At 42.6% G+C, this 13,918-nt stretch overlaps 1 protein-coding gene across 4 annotated transcripts in view; it reads right to left on the reverse strand.

Annotated features, from left to right (window-relative positions):
• ELAVL1 (ELAV like RNA binding protein 1) overlaps window positions 1–13,918 on the reverse strand; it is a 133,442-nt gene that overhangs the window by 26,687 nt on the left and 92,837 nt on the right. For all 4 annotated transcript variants that reach the window (XR_012896752.2, XR_012896753.2, XM_006122441.5 and 1 more), the window contains 3 exons: window positions 10,184–10,287; window positions 8,352–8,505; window positions 1,312–1,537 (listed from right to left, as the gene is read on the reverse strand). Coding sequence is in view for 2 of the 4 variants with exons in the window: in XM_006122441.5 (XP_006122503.1) it covers window positions 1,312–1,537; window positions 8,352–8,505; window positions 10,184–10,287 (484 nt within the window). In the remaining 2 variants the exon portion in view is untranslated. The remainder of the gene's footprint in view (window positions 1–1,311; window positions 1,538–8,351; window positions 8,506–10,183; window positions 10,288–13,918) is intronic.

Raw genomic sequence — 13,918 nt, forward strand, 5'->3', positions numbered from 1 at the left:
CAGAAGCAATAGTTAACCTATGAAGAAGTTTTATAGCTAAACTACGTTTTCTCACTTTGGGTGTGTCTAGACTACATGCCTCCTTCGACGGAGGCATGTAGATTAGCCAGATCGGAAGAGGGAAATGAAGCCGCGATTAAAATAATCGCGGCTTCATTTAAATTTAAATGGCTGCCCCGATCTGCCGATCAGCTGTTTGTCGGCAGATCGGGGCAGTCTGGACGCGATGTGCCGACAAAGAAGCCTTTCTTCATCGGCACAGGTAAACCTGGTTTCACGAGGCTTACCTGTGCCGATGAAGAAAGGCTTCTTTGTCGGCGCATCGCGTCCAGACTGCCCCGATCTGCCGACAAACAGCTGATCGGCAGATCGGGGCAGCCATTTAAATTTAAATGAAGCTGCGATTATTTTAATCGCGGCTTCATTTCCCTCTTCCGATCTGGCTAATCTACATGCCTCCGTCGAAGGAGGCATGTAGTCTAGACACACCCACAATGAATCAAACCAAGTTTTACCATCTGCTGAACATGGGCTGACACTTAGTAAGCTTCTCATGTGGCACCAGGGAAGAGGGATAGCCCCTACCTACAAGTCAATCAACGCAATTCCCTTCTACCTCATAATATATTTAATGCAGGCTGGCTCTTCCTGCTGGGGCCATTACTTTTGTCTGGTATCCTCTGGGGCCATTTAGTTCTCAGCTGCTGTTTCTCCACCAGCAATTCTGGGTCCTTGATCTCCTCCTCAAGAAGCAGAGCAACCAGGAGCTGCTGATGGTAACATTTGGATGAGGAGGGGAAGTGGGAACAGGCAAGTTGGGTGGACATAGTCAATAGAAGTTCTGAGACCAACATGGCTACACCACCACTTCATACACTTTCTATGTGCCACTTTGTAGAACTAGAAACTTGATTGGATTCAACACAGTTAATTTTATTACTTTAATCATATTCTACTTGAGCAATTTTTAGATACATACACATGCATATATACACATGCATGCACACACCACAAAAATACACAAATGCATCTTTTATTCACACCTTTATTACTTTGCAGATGAAACAGTGCAATACTTCTCAGAAGAAGTGAGGGTGACAGCATAGAGCTTAAATTAGGGATGTAACATCCCATTTAATCTGTTACCTGATTTAAAGCTGGTAATCGATTAACCAGTTAACCGCTTAAATAAGGATGGGCAAGGGGGCTGCTCCAGTTAACCATAACTGGCAAGCATAACTTAGTAAGGGTAATGCTTACTGGTTAAACAATCACATCCCTACTTTACATGGATTATTCTTCCTAACGTACCTGAATCTTTGTGCTTGGTGATGAACTGGCCCTCCAAATCGTCTAGCTGGTGAATGATATAGCTGTGATAATAGTGCCACATTTTTGTTCTGGTTAGGATTGGCTGCAAACTTCACAGTTATGGGTTCAGAGGAACCTGGGGGTTTGTGACCATTGAAACTTGTAATTGCCTCTTCTGCTTCTGACCTTTTGTCAAAGCGGATAAAAGCGACCCCTCTGGACAAACCTTTTAATCAAACCAAAAAAAAAAAAAAAAAAACCATTCAGGATAAGTTCAAAACAATTTGCAAAGTGAAACAACAACAATTAAGCATTTCTAAGGCCATAGCTTTAAGTTCTACAGTTTTACTGACTTTTTAACAGGAAAAAGTCCAAACTTTTAAAAATACAGAAATTACACAAATGAGCACATTTACTTCAATATCTGAGGATGGTAAGCAAAACATTTACAAAATGGAAGTTTATAGTCCAAAAATAAAAAACTGCACAATGTACAAGCATTCTAGCAAATCCACTCAACTGACATTAAAAGTATTTCAGGTAAACTTAAATTTTTTCCAAGGAGAAATGTGAAGGGACTGTTGGACTAAAACCCGTTTGTTTTTGCTCAGGTTTTTTTTTTTTTTTTTTTTTAAACTCAAAACATCTAGAGACCTCAACCAGAAACATAGTTTTCAAATAGGAAATTAATCTATGCTGATGATACACACTATTACTCAGATTCAAAGGCTAGAAGAGACCCCATTAGGATTATTTAGTCTGTTGAACAGAAGCCACAGAATATCCCCCTGTGATTCTTACACCAACCCCATTATTTGTGGTTAGGGTACAGCAGAGGTGGGCAAAAATGTTTGCCCGGGGGCCACTTCAAAAATTTTTGAAGTAGCCCTGGGCCACCCTGGAAAGGGCAGGGCCTAAACAGGAAGGGGTGGGGCTACCCATACCCAGACCATGATTGGAAGAGGCGGGGGAGCGCAGGAAGCTTCCTCCCACCCTGCGAGGAGCAAGTGGTACTTTGAAGTGCCACGGGCTCCTCACACGGTCGGGGCAGGGCGAAGGAAGTTTGAGGGCGGGGGAATGCGCGAAGCCTCCTCTGCTCTCCCCCCTGCCCTGCGAGCAGCGTGCGGTGCTTCAAAGCGCCATGTGCTCCTGGCAGAGTGGGGAGAGGCTTTGTGCTCTGACCCCACCCTGCGAGAAGCAGGGCCTCCCCACGGGCTGGATCCACCCGCTTGGTGGGCCGGATGCAGCCTGTAGAGGCCCTTTTGCCCACCCTGGGCTAGAGTAACAGTTCTCAAAATGTGGGATGGGACCCCAAAGTGGGTCAAACCCATATTAATGGGGTTGCAAGGGATGGCTTAAACTTGCCGAGGCCTGGGGCTGAAGCTTGAGTCCCACTGCCCAGGGCCTACGGCAAAACACAAAAACTTCAGCACTGGTCGGCAGGGCTCAGGTTACAGGTCCCCTGGGCTTCAGCTTTAGCCCTCCCAAACTTGAGTAGTGAGGCTCAGGCTTTGCTCCTCATTCCTAGCCATCATGATTTAAAGACTTCCAAGTGATGCATACTTCCACCACACCCTCAAACTTTTCCAATCGTTAATCACACTAAAAAATGTGCACTTAATTTCGAATTTGATTTTTATGTAGCTTCAAATTTCAGCCACCGGATTTTGTTATGCCTTTGGTAGATAAAAGAGCCCTCTACTATCAGAAAACTATTCCAAGCATGAACTGTCATTGCTCAACTCTTGCTTTGAAAACTAAAATGAACAAGCTTCTTAGGTCATTGTAGATAGGTCTGACAGATGTAGAATCATTCTACTGGATCTTCTCTGAACCTTTCCCCTTTTAAAAAATATGTACTTAGGTATACTACCAAGAGCCACATTTTTTAAAGATTTAACATATGTAGATCAGAAAGCTTTTTGAAAAGGTGGGTATGCATTACCTCCATTTTACACAGGGAGGAAAAGGAAGCATAGAGTGTTTAAGTGATGTAATCAAGGCCATCAAGCAATGAATCAGAGCTAGATGGAACCCACTTCCTGCTTCCTAGTACAGTTATGGTTCCATTATTTCACCTGAGGTATTGGGAGTCTGTCATTCAGGAGCTTTTGCCCCATTTACTGCATGATTTTAAAGTACATGGGACTGAAACTAAGCATGACATACCTCAATCCCTGTACTAAGGAAACACTGTGTAGCTCTGAGGCCTCTGAACTAGGTATTTACTGAGGAAATCCACACAAGCACAAGGATTACCCCAGGAACTGTGTGCAATACAAACTCAGAGACAGCACTACACTGGGAATTATTTGACCCAGATCACAACAAAAGAGCTTTCTAGTAAGTGAAAAGTAGGTATAAAAGGGAGACAATGTAGTGTATTGAGCTCAGTTTTCAGGTTTTGTTTATTGACTTTGTTCTTTTCCTTCTCTCTTATAACCACTTAACATTTGGCTTTGTAGTTAATTACATTATTTCTTGTTTACCACACAGCCCAATTTGTGCAGGTCCTATTTTGGAGGCGGGAGGGTGGAGAAGCAGCTGTGCATACCATTCTCCACACTGAGGGAGAAGGCAAATTTTGGCAAGCTTACATTGTGCAAATCTTTCCATGCAGCGCAAGCCAGTATTATTTCGGGTTTCTCCCCCAAAAGGAGTGTGGCACAAGCACGCCAGATAAATCCTCTCACATTAAGATGAATTCAGACTATGTCTGCAGCTAGATGTTGCCCTACCTGTGTGTATGCTGCAAGAGGCTATATAACCTAACTCAGCAAAGCTGGAAGAGGGAATCCAGTTTGATGGAGCAGGAAGAAACTCAGTGAAACCCCAGTAAATTAGGTGGGATCCTAGACATGGGGATCCAACCCATTACACTATCCTTGTCCTTTTACATTTTGCTTGTCCTTTCCTGAGCATAGAGATTCAACTCAGTAATGCCAACGACACTAGCCTCACCAAAATTAGCTGGGAAGGAAAAGTGCCATAAATGTGTTATGTTATTCTATGATCTTCCACTTCGGGTATTCTCACGTCTTGAATATAGTATTAATTACGGATAAAAACTGGAGACTTGACGTGATGGATCACTAGTGAGATCAAGTTTGGTTATGTCCACACATACCCCCGTGCACTAGCCAGAAGAGATGTTCGTATGCCAGGAGAAAAAAGAAAAAATTAAATCCTTGCAAAGGGAGTCACAGCAGCTGCATCTCCTAGCTTTAAGCAGGTGCTATGCCAGAGCCTGATTTCTCTTCTACTCTGTGCTTTTCTAGTTCTCTCCCCTGCCCTACGTAGGTTGCCATTTTGAAATATATCACCTATAATTAGCTTGCTCTAAAACAGCCGTCAGGTTTTTTTTTTTTTTTTAAATCGTGTTCAATTTCCGCTATTCCCTTCTCGTGTTCATGTTATATGCTTATCTGAGTAAGCTTGTAAACTCTTTAGGTCAGGGAGTTAAAGTTATGCATCTATAAACATGTTTTCTAAAATTAACACTGTCTGTCCTTTGTATGGGACATAAGAGACGAAACTACACAGGAAACTTAAAGAATTACATACTAAGGGAAGAAGTCTTGTCATGAAACAGATTCAAAATCGGTTAAGGGACAACCAGGTTAATACACATCTGTTCTTTAACATGCACAAAAGTTATTAATAAGGTGCTATAAGACTCAATATTTAAGACCAACATTACAACTGCTACACTTTAACAGCTATAATTGAAAATATTGAGTATTTCTGTGAAGCCCCTGAAACTTTCACACACTGGAATGAAGTTCTCTGGGACTGGTCTCTATTTCGGAGGATGTCTAATCAAATAGTTTCACTGTGTGAGAGAGAGAGAGAGAACTTCTTCCATTATCAAAATGTGACTAGTTTTGGACAGATCTTTCTCCAAAACAACTGTAAGCAGAAAGCTGGAATTTGGCATGAGAATGGCTCTCACTGAGGAGCATCTGAGTGTAGCAGACATGCATGTGCAATTTTTACCAATATTTTAAAGGGAAGGAATGCTGTGCTGCACATGGCATGGCTAAATTAGCTGTACAATGTGTACAGGATACTTCCTGCAACAGCTGCACCGTTACTGTCATTTGGGGTTCAGACAGTGCACTTGTGGAATATTTCAAAAGCTACCATCTCCTACCATGCCCTTTAAATTAGACAGACTCACTGCAAAGCCCTCTCTCACTCACTGCACATTAGCTTCACAGCTGAAAACCTCATGTGTCAGACAAAGGTTTTAATGGTACAAGGAGCATTTCAAGAGAAATTATGGAATTACTTTTCTACTTTTAAAGAAATCCAGTATATTCTATTACAAACAGTAGATCATTAAAACAACTTGCACAAGTATACAATGAATAAGGCAAGGCAGTTGTAGATATACTTACATCATTCATAAATGATGAATGGATAGCCAGGAACACACTGTAGATTTCCAACTTGAAGAAATTGCTATTACACAGTTTGACAACTGATTACATAAAATACTAAGGCTGTATTTTAATATACACACAAGCAGGCAGAATTAAGGTTGTAAGAACAGCCCTTAACTTTGGTTATTCCTGACCTGTGCGTTCAACTAAGCAATTCTTAATGTAATTTTTTCTTTAATTCAGTATACTCAGAAAAGAAAGAAAATACTTCACAAATTTGCAAATCAAAATTCTTTTGGTTAGTGGGAACTAGCTAGGACTGTGAGAAACTCCAGATATACTTAAATGTAACGAGAAATTATGAAGCACAATGACAGAATAATTTCAAGTTGCTTAAGTGTAAATTATGAAAGTAGCCGCACACAAAACAATAAGGCAGATTTATGGTTAAATAATATCTACCTGTGAAAAGTGCTTTCTTGTTTTGCCTTGTGCAGCAGCTGGGGTCCAGATTTACAGATCATGCTGATTTATAAATTTAAGAAACTAGATGGCCAAATCTGATGTTCTTGGGTTGAAATTGGAGTTTTCATTCTCTTAGATGAGTTGCCTGTCAGTGCTCCCTCTAGGATTTCCCATCCATGAATGGAGTGAGTTTTGTCTTGTGCAACAAAATTGAGATCAATGTGAGCTTGCTCGGATGTGCGCCACCGTGGCACCAACCAGTTAGATATATAATATAAAATTTTGTTTCTAAGAAACAATATTACATCAAAGGATAATTAACAAGGTGCATGATCCTGTGGTACAGGAATCAGGGCAGGGAATGGGAGGAATGGGAGAGGGGGACTCAGGCCAGGGGATGCAGGATTCAGGGAAGGGGGTACTCAAGATGTGGGGGCTCAGAGGTTGGGGAGGTGGCAGCTCCTCGCTGACCTAATCTGGGCTGCCTATTCCTTCAGCAGTTCCTTGCAGGGGGTGGCCCAGGACAGGGCTGCCCATCCTCCCCCAGAAGCTGCTCACTGTGGGGGAAGCAGGGCTGGGCTGCCTGACCCCTGGCCAGCCCACAGCTCTTTATGGGAGGAAGGGCTGGGGCTGGGCTGCCTGACTCCCTCAACTGGTGGGCAAGGGAGAAGCTAGGGCTGCGCTGCTCAGTGCTGCTAGCCGGCAGCTCTTGGGATAAGGGGGACAGGACTGCAGGGTAGCAGCCACCCACCTGGTCAGTGCTGAAGCTGGGGGATTAGGCTTTTTTTTGGGGGGGGGGGGGTCCACACAACAGGTTCAGCCCTTGCAGAACTGCTGCTGCTGCCCGCCATGAGGTGGCTCTGGCTCTGGCCCTGGCCAGGGCTGCCCGCTATGGGGCTCTGGGCAGGGCCGCCTGCGCAGCAGCCACCCACCACGTGGCCCCGCCAGCTGGGCTGCAGCGTCCCGCCCACCGTAGCTGGAATCAGGACCAGTGAGGCTGCCCCAACAGGGACAGCCTCACTGTACCACGGCTCCAGCCTGAGCAAAGGGGGGCAGGGTACCTGTCCACTGCCACGCAGCCCCACCAGAACCGCCCCCATCACCACTCACCTTCTGGTCCAGCAGGAAAATGAGTGGTGGTGAGCGCTGCTATGCAGCTTGGCAGGCAAGATGGACAGGCGTGAAATTTGTTGTGCGTGGCCAATGCAGGCTCACAGCTTAGAGTGAACCCTATTGCCTGCCACAGCTGACAATCTCCCTCTGTCCAAAAGAGGTAGAGAGGTGACGCAACATGCCCAACCTCTGTTGCAGAGCTGGGAATACAACTCAGGAATCCTGTATGCCAAACTTATACCCTCTAAACCAGGAGCAGGGAACCTTAGGCCCAGATGCAACCCTGGGCTTGCCTGGATCCAAGTCCCAAGGCTCAGGATCTCCCACCCCCCACACTGCGGAGTCTGCACTGGTGCTCCAGCCCCCCTGCTGCTACATCGTGGGGCTGTTGCCACTTTGTGGGGCTGGAACACACAAGATCTACTAGACTGGGCCCCCCTAGGCTTTGATGTGGAAGGGGAATGTGGGGAGTATCTTTTTCCTTCTCCGTCAGGAGCCACCTTTTTTGTTGTTGCTTCTCACTTGTGCGCAGCCCCCAACTGATTTTTTCTTTTGTCGGTCAGGGGTCCCCAACCCAAAAAAGGTTCCCCGCCTCTACACTGTGTCATACCTTTAACTTTTCACAAGGAGACTAATAAAATCTCCTGCTTCAGGTTGCAAACGGATCCCCTACAATGATAACATACTGCATAATCAGATAGCGTATTATTCTATGTTAAGCACCCAGTCGTGGCCAATTGGTGGATAAAGATATAGAATTTGGCAGACCTATGATCCGATTGGTATTAAAAACACAGGATTTGTTGTAACCTCTCTCAATTTACAGAGCATAGTCTATAAAATGTACTCTAAATCGTGTGTTTCAGAAAAGGATCCAAAACAGGGATGTTTGCCATTCTAGTTCTATACTTCTGTAGATGTAGTGATCAATACCAAATTCAATAACTAATTTCTGAATATGTATAAAAAATTACCAGGAAATTTTAAAGTTAATTTTAAGCACCAGTAATCTTTGAATTAATATTTGTAGGTGTCCTATATTGTCACATTTTTAATAGTTAACATTATTGTGAATACCTGTTGTTTGATCCACAAGTACGCGTGAGTTGATGATGCGGCCAAACCGTGAAAACATATCTTCTACATCTTTTTGCGTCATTGTCCTTGGTAGTCCACTAATATACAAGTTAGCATCTTTAATAACTTCAGAACTTGGACGAGCATATGACACCTTCAAAAGAATTATTTTATGGTATGAAATTACATGAATGATTTGCTGTGTAGTAAGACACCCATCTAAAATCTTTCCTTTGCAATTTGGGCTATGATAGTTTCATAAAAGGAAGAAGATTCCCAGCAAATGAAAAGTAAGAGAGAAAAATGGTTTTTGTGTCTGATTAAAAAATGATACACAATCCTCTTCACTATTGGACTCTACTGACAATGAAACAAAGTGGCAGCATTACTCGGATGAGCCAATAAAAAGCCTAGCATTGAGCCTACCAACTGACACGATACACTGAGCAGCCCCTGAAGTAACTTTTGCTTTATGCATGGTATCTATTATTTCCTAATAATTTCAAAGAACCAGTAGCTATATTCAAGCACAGAACTTATCAGTTGAAGAACTCATGACATCTGTACAGGCTTTCAGCATCTGAGTTAGCAACAGTTCACTAGCGAAAGTACAGCTTTTAGCCTCTTTTCTAGCCTTCTACTTCAGAAAGAGTTACAAGCAAACATTTCAACAGAGCTGACAATTTGTCCTTTTCAGGACAATGATATTCATACATTGTGCACGTCTCCCTTGTTTTAAGGCAGAGCTCACTGAGTACCTGAGATTTACATGAGTTCAATCCAAAAGCCAGGCAACAATCTGGAATAATCTTACCTACTGTGCACAGACACCACAGTCGTCATATGTGGCATTGGGATAGAACCCATGACCTGCCAGTAATTATGTACACCAGGAGTATGTAAATTGGCACCTAGATACTATAGTGATGGGTGCTCTAAAAATGGAGGGAAGGAGAGAGAGAGAGAGAAAGAGAATCTTTGAAATAAAGCTATTACAGAAGCTGAGGTGTTTGACAGCTCATTCCACTACACTGTTCCCTTATATACACTGTTCTCGGTTTCTGGTGCTCACTGAAGCACAACATTAATTCAAGAAGAGCAAATGACAAAATTAAATACTCATCTGAGCATGGAACCTAAAAAGTCACAGGCTTATAAGAACTTTTTTCAATGTAAGTTACCAATATAATTCACAAATACATTTATAAAACAAATGGCCACTTTGAGCCACCTACATGGGCTGACCCCATTATGCTTTAAGAGTGATATTAAAAAAACAGACACTTCGGAATCTTAGAGAAGAAAAAGGGCTGAAAACTCAGCAATCCACACTTCAGTGGCAGCTGCTAGTTACCAACATTTATGAAAATTAGTCCAAATGCTCTCAAAGCAATTTTAATACCGTAATGAAAGAACAAAACACTAATTAAATATTTTCAAAATAATTTCTCACCAGTCAAGCTTTTCAAATATTTTCTTGTGTCAAAAGAAGCACTGCTTTAAGTTATACAAGATATTAAATCAACAGGATTCATACTTGAACTTTTAATTTTACAGGGCAGATAAGGAGGTCTAAAAGGAATTACAGACACAACCAGAAAAGCTGACAGACTTGCCAGGCCCTTGGGCAAAGTCACGAACAAGCTCTGTGCTCCTGGGAAGGGCAGGGCCACTGGCCCTCAGTGCCACCTAGATCGTCCCAGGTAGAGATTTGAACCCCCACCCTCCATCAGCAGGCCTACTAGAAAAATGCATTAAAGTTTTAGAAGACAGAGTTCCAGTTAACTGTTCTTTATGTATAAGCTGCACTTTTATAATATTAAGCTTGTTACCTTAATTGTTTTTGACTGAAGTCTCAGGCCATTCAACGTGTTTATTGCTCTTTCAGCATCTTTAGCACTCACGTAGTTCACAAAACCATAACCTAAGCTGTGTCCTGCATGAAAGAACATTTTATATTAATCCCAAAGAAAAGAAAGGGGTCACTGTTGCAATTAAGTTAAATATATGTAATAAATCAAGTCTTTAGATAAAACTTCATCTAAAACATACAAAAACTTATTCCCACAATCACAAGTTAAGTAACTCAGGCCTGCCACAAACCATACACATCCATTTGCCACTTCAGACACTTGTCTGTCCTTGAGGCTATTTCACCCCAGGTGGCAAATGGGAGCCTCAACAAGACATTCAAGTCTGAAACAATGACTCAGGTACCCTGTGACTTCTGTGATCACAAATCAGCAACTATTTTGTCACTTAGGGCAGATTTAGACATGCAACATTTTCTGCTTTCATTTCTGATCTTCTCTTCCCCCCTCATTCTATATAGTACTAATCTGAGAACAATTAAAATCCATGCAAAAACAAATGACCCAAGTATATAAACATACAAAGCTTGAAAAAAAGAGACAGTGGCAAGTACGAAAGTTTGGCAAATCACTGTGCACCACAAAAGTCCTAAGATTATCAGTTTATCTGCTACTGACACAACTCAATCCTCCATCCCTGGTGGTAGAGTAGAGAAAAGGGTTTTTTCCCCTCCTATCTTTCATACCATTCTTATTTTGTTAAATATGTCATGCTCTGTATGTAAGACTGGAGAAAAGCTTCGGTCCAGGTGATTCATGCCATCTCTTTTACACCCACACCCACCCCCCTTCTGGATGGATATTCATGTCCATCCTTTTCTTAAATTATTCTTCATATCCCATAAATTGTTTGAGAATAAAATTTCACCTTTAAATCATCACAGACAGGAGGAACATCCCCGATTCTTAGATTGTAGATAAATAAGGCAGTCTAGACCAGGCCTGATACAGTTAATTTGAAGAGATGAATTCTCAAACATTCCTTCTCCAAATGTCAGCCCCAGCTGAGGTACCAAATACTAAGCCCATTTCAGGGTGCCTTTTGCCTTCTGGTTAGGCACTGCCACAAGATTATGCACATTTAAAGGATCTCAAATAATCTCACCTCAATACACTGACTCTCCTTCAAGAAAAGCTCCCCCATCCTTTTCTCAGATTATTTATCTCCCGGCTTCACAGAATACTTGGAAGAGGGTAAGGTGATCAGAAATAGCCAACATGGATTCAAAAACGGCAAGTCATGCCTGACCGACCTGACTGCCTTCTATGACGAAGTAACTGGCTCTGTGGACATGGGAAAGGCAGTGGATGTGATATATCTTGACTTGAGAAAAGCTTTTGATATGGTCTCTCATAGCATTCTTGCCATAAAGTTAAAATAGCATGGATTGAATAAATGGACTATGGGCAGCAACCAACGGCACGAAGATCTGGTTGGCGGTCGGTACCAAGAGTGCCCCAGGGATTGGTTCTGGGGCAGGTTTTGATAAACATCTTTATTAGTGATCTGGATGAGGGGATGGTTCGCAGCAAGTTCGCAAATGACACTAAGCTAGGGGAAGAGGTAGATACGTTGGAGGGTAGGAACAGGGTCCAGAGTGACCTAGACAAATTGGAGGGTTGGGCCAAAAGAAATCTGCTGAGGTTCCATAAGGAGAAATGCAGAGTCCTGCTCTTGGAACAGAAGAATCCCAAGCACTGCTACAGGTTGAGGACTGAGTGGCTAAGCAGTAGTTGGGGAGAAAAGGACCTGGGGATTACAGTGGTTGAGAAGTTGGATATGAGTCAAGAGTGTGTATTGTAGCCAAGAAGGCTAACGGCATATTGGGGTGCATTAGTAGGAGCATTGCCAGCAGATTGAGAGAAGTGATTATTCCCCTTATTCAGCACTGGTGAGGCCACATCCAGAGTATTGGATCCAATTCTGCCATTCCCCCCATTACAGAAAGTATGTGGGCATACGGGCAAGATTTCAGCGGATGGCAATAAAAATTATTAGAGGGCTGGAGCATATGACTTAGGAGGAGAAGCTAAAGGATTTGGGCTTATTTAATCTAGAGAAGAGTGAGGAGGGATTTGATAGCAGCCTTTAACTACCTGAAGGAGGGTTCCAAAGTAGATGGAAAGAGGCTGCTCTCAGTGGTGACAGATGATAGGATGAGGGGCAATGATCTCAAGCTGCCATGATGGAGGTCTATGTTGGATATTAGAAAATACTATTTCACTTGGCAGGATGGGGGTGAAGCATTGGAATGGGTTACCCAGGGCAGTGGTGGACTCTCCATCCTTCCAGATTTTTAAGCTGTGACTTGACAAAGCCTTGGCTGGGATGACTTAGCTGGGATTGATCCTGCTTTTAGCAGGGAGTTGGACTCGACCTCCTGAGGTCTCTTCCTACTCTATGATTCTATGCGATTAAGGACTCCGGGGAAGAGATTGTATTATTTTATCTGATAGTCTGTAAGCTCTGCTTTGGTGGAAACCATTTGGTTTGAGGTCACTATGGGAGAAAACATGGCTGAGCAAGTTGCTCCAGAGGACCTTCTTCTGAATCATAGCCATTTTTGGTACACAGACCGGTTTCAGAGTAGTTCTCCCCAGACAAGAGGGATGTCCCAAGGTGAGACCTGACCCTCCATGACCTATGTACTAAAGAAAAATTAAACTGTCTAATATTTCAAAGTTGAATACACTTAAAGAATGACATCTTTCTAGTATCTGCTCTGGACAATCCATGGATAATAGCAGTAGACTCTTACACATTAATCCTCTCAAAAGTACCCATACATCTGTACATGTATGAGACTAGCTACAGCAATATCGAAGGAATCTCGAGGGCTGCAATGATTCAGTGATTATGTAGAGTACTTGGAATAACTTATTATATGGGAATATTTAATATATGTACAATATGCTGTGATATTAATGAAGTTGTACACATTGGAAAATGACAAAACATATTACATAAAAAGATCAGAAAAGATCTACATAAAAAGGGTAGGCGTAACTTTGAAAATGAGCAGTCCTGTGGCACCTTAGAGATTATATCATGAGCTTTTGTGGGTAAAAACCACTTCAACCTCATCTGATCAAGTGGATTTTACTTGATCAGTTATCTGAAGAAGTGAGCTGTGCCCACGAAAGCTCATGATACCATCTACATGTTTTGATAGTCTATAAAGTGCTACCAGACCATTTGTTGTTGGTTTTTTTTTCCAGGATATATTTGTTAGTCTCTAAGGCGCCACAGGACTGCTCATTGCATTTAAAAGATGCACCAGCGCAACATGGCACAATGTGTGCCAAAAGCACCATTGTAAATTTCACACCTTACTCAATCACTAAAGATCAAATGCTTCCAACTTCTAATAAATCTGCTACATCTCCCAACTAAAATGGCCCTTTCATCATTTTTCCACACACAGGAAACCAGCTGGGCAGCCTGTGATCCAAGGGCAACCTGTGGCCAAAGGGCCACATGCAATCCACTAAGGTTCTATGTGGGCCCCATGAGACATTTTGTTTACCATTGCCCCACACACAGAACACCAGTAGTGCAAAATTATGAGTATGTTGATATACTGTAGAACTTATACCACATTATATCATTAGCTCACATCATCTGCTACCCTTCCTTCAGCAGGGGCCAGTAACAAAGCCAAATAACCCTAAGCCAGACAAATCACATTTCTATAA

This window comes from Pelodiscus sinensis, chromosome 32 (assembly GCF_052426305.1).
Source record: "Pelodiscus sinensis isolate ZL-2025 chromosome 32, ASM5242630v1, whole genome shotgun sequence".
NCBI classification, from domain to species: Eukaryota; Metazoa; Chordata; order Testudines; family Trionychidae; genus Pelodiscus; species Pelodiscus sinensis.